The sequence below is a fragment of the Cyprinodon variegatus genome, unplaced genomic scaffold (genome assembly GCF_000732505.1).
Source record: "Cyprinodon variegatus isolate N-32 unplaced genomic scaffold, C_variegatus-1.0 Scaffold1533, whole genome shotgun sequence".
NCBI classification, from domain to species: domain Eukaryota; kingdom Metazoa; phylum Chordata; class Actinopteri; order Cyprinodontiformes; family Cyprinodontidae; genus Cyprinodon; species Cyprinodon variegatus.
In genome coordinates this window covers 92,160-94,832 of record NW_015151986.1, presented here as the reverse complement: position 1 = coordinate 94,832, position 2,673 = coordinate 92,160, and the positions used below count along the sequence as shown (strand labels likewise).

General features: G+C 41.9%; 1 protein-coding gene across 1 annotated transcript in view; it reads left to right on the top strand.

Moving 5' to 3' along the window:
- The window catches only part of LOC107103814 (arachidonate 5-lipoxygenase-like), a 26,680-nt gene that overhangs the window by 19,575 nt on the left and 4,432 nt on the right, over positions 1–2,673 (top strand). Inside the window, exons 12-13 of the mRNA XM_015403644.1 lie at positions 50–171; positions 1,321–1,421. Coding sequence (XP_015259130.1) covers positions 50–171; positions 1,321–1,421 — 223 coding nt within the window. The remainder of the gene's footprint in view (positions 1–49; positions 172–1,320; positions 1,422–2,673) is intronic.

The window sequence follows — 2,673 nt, the reverse complement described above, 5'->3', positions numbered from 1 at the left end:
GAGTCCAGTTTGTTATGTGGCTCATTATTAACTGTAAGGTTCTGCTCAGTTTCGTCTCAGACATGGTGAACCTGTACTACCGCTCCGACCAGGACGTTCAGAAGGACCCGGAGCTACAAGCGTGGATCAGAGACATAACAGAGGAAGGTTTCACTGAGCTTCCCAAGTTTGGTACGTTTTTGTTACTTTGTCTTAAATATACATATAAGGTTCAACTTTAACACAACATGTGTAAAAAATAATGAGTTATGATGCAAAAGCTCATCGTAATATAATTTCAAGTGAGAAACTGCTTAACTTTTCCTTATTGTTATTGTCAGAGTTCTGCCCTCTGCTTGGGTTTATTTTTAGTTTATTTGTGTTTTATATAGTTTATTTCTACCAGTGCTGAGTTCTTTAGTTACTCTCTGTCGCCCCCTGGTGCTTGTTTTCTTTTCCCTTTGGCTTCCTCCTAGTTGGTCCTGCCCACACCTGCTCCCAATCTGCTGATTAGCCTGCCTTGGTTCAGTCCCATATATACACCCCCTCTGCAGTCACTCAGGGCTGGTTTGTGTTTTGTTGTTCCGTCGTCTCTGGTTCTCCACGTGACGTTTATTTATTTTTTCTTTGTTCTTTGTATTGTTTGGATTTTACCTCAGCTGCCTTATTAAATGTGCAATGCTCACCTCTGCCTCCTGGTCTCTGCATCAAAAACCAGTTAGTGAACTTAAATCAATATTTTCTATACGAAATCTCCGGAAATCCCTGCTAACATTGCCTGTTTTTGTATCACTAACTTATTTTTCCTCATTCTCAGTGTTAATGCAGACGCTGCATTTAGTGCTATTGCAAGTGTTTCTCATTTCTCCTTTTTTAAACGAGAAATTGACGCTGTTTGCGTAATCAACAGGTGAGTCCTCCAGCATTGCCCTGTTTGTTATTTCCCACCAAACCCCCTCTGACTGTCATCAGTCCTGCATGTCCCGCCCCTAAAAACACTGCTGGCATGTCATTGCTCCGACCTGCTGGTGGTTAGAAAACGGACGTATTAGCTGGAGTCTTTCAAGATGAATTAGTTAATATACTGGAAACTCAGATCTGTGGACAGTCCGGTTAGTTTGGTTAACCTGCAGACAGCTCTCCTGATCATATGGCCACTTTTAGCACATCCAGGACTCAAACCGGATGTAATTCCAGCTGTCACCTCTACCTCACCACTGCCTATCCTTCCACACCATCAATTCTAAAGCCCGTCTGTGTGTAACTTATTATAACAATTTCAGCAGGAAGCTACAGTTGGAGGAATCACAGCTTCCTCTGTTTTATGGTTGTCTTATTCAGGTCTGTCGAATACTCTCAGCAGCAAAGAGGAACTTTCCACCCTACTGGCCGTGGCCATTTTCACCAGCACTGCTCAGCACGCTGCAACCAACAACGGACAGGTAGCGAAAACCCACAGGGCCAACGAATTAATGAGCAAAGCTTAGAAACAGCTTCAGAACTGAAGTTAGATCTGTCTCAGTTTTCACAAATACACATTTTATTCATACATGCACAGTACAAGATCCACACACACACAGCATGATTCACACAAGCACACAAGATCCACACCTGCACAGCGCAGAGGCTGTAGACAGAGCGGCTGTTTGGGTTTCCGTCCATCAGTGACGGGTCTGTATGGAGCTAAATCGGTCTCTATTTTCACAAATACACATATAAGATCCACACACGCACAGAACAAGATTCACCAAAGGATTCCTGGTCCATAAACAATTATAGGTCAAATTAAAAAGTACCAGTGGCCTTTAAACTTCACTGCTTTTGTGTGTGGATTTTTGAGAATCTCCTCGATACACAAATGCATTTTTTTTTAAACAGGGGACAGTTTGCAACCAATCACAGAGCTCCCTTATATGAGCCAATCACAAGAAAGTAATCCATGTTGGATGACTTACGCCCAGATCCCACATCCTCTATATCCGGCCTGCTCCGTTCCAGACCGCCTGCCCAAAGCAAAGCCTACAGCCTCAGCTGTTCCTCCGTCCTGCTCGACGCTGACTTCCTCTGAGCTCCAGGAGAGAATGCGCTATATTATTATTTCATTCATAGTAGAAAAACATGCTGGAATGAACGCTTAATTTAATATGACATAATTAAATCTCACCATCAGCATCAGTCACACACGTTTCTGCCCAAACTTTATTTTTTCGTTGTGGGTCTTTGTAATAGGAATAATCATCGTACCTCCCAGCCTCTCTTCATCCATGCCTGCAATCAGAAGTTTGTTTTAAAGTTGTGAGATTTGTGATTGGATGTGATTAAACTTTTAAGCCTCTCGATATAAAATAAATATTTCGATGTTCTACCAATAGACGCATCCAATCCTTTAATTAAACGGTCTTAGTTTGTGGGAATATATAAGGATTATGCTCTAATTCGGGGGGGGGCAATTCTAGTTCCCGAGGGCCGTTATCCTGCAACTTTTAGAAGTGCCTTTGCTTCAACACACCTGAATTGAGTAAGTAGATGATTGAGAGGACTCTGGAGGAACTGAACAGAGATGGCAAAAGTACTCACTTTCCGTACTTGAGTAAAAGTACAGATACTTGTGTTAAAAAATACTCTGGTAAAAGTGGAAGTACTGATTAAACTTCTTTACTCAAGTAAAAGTAACAAAGTACAGGCTTGTAAATT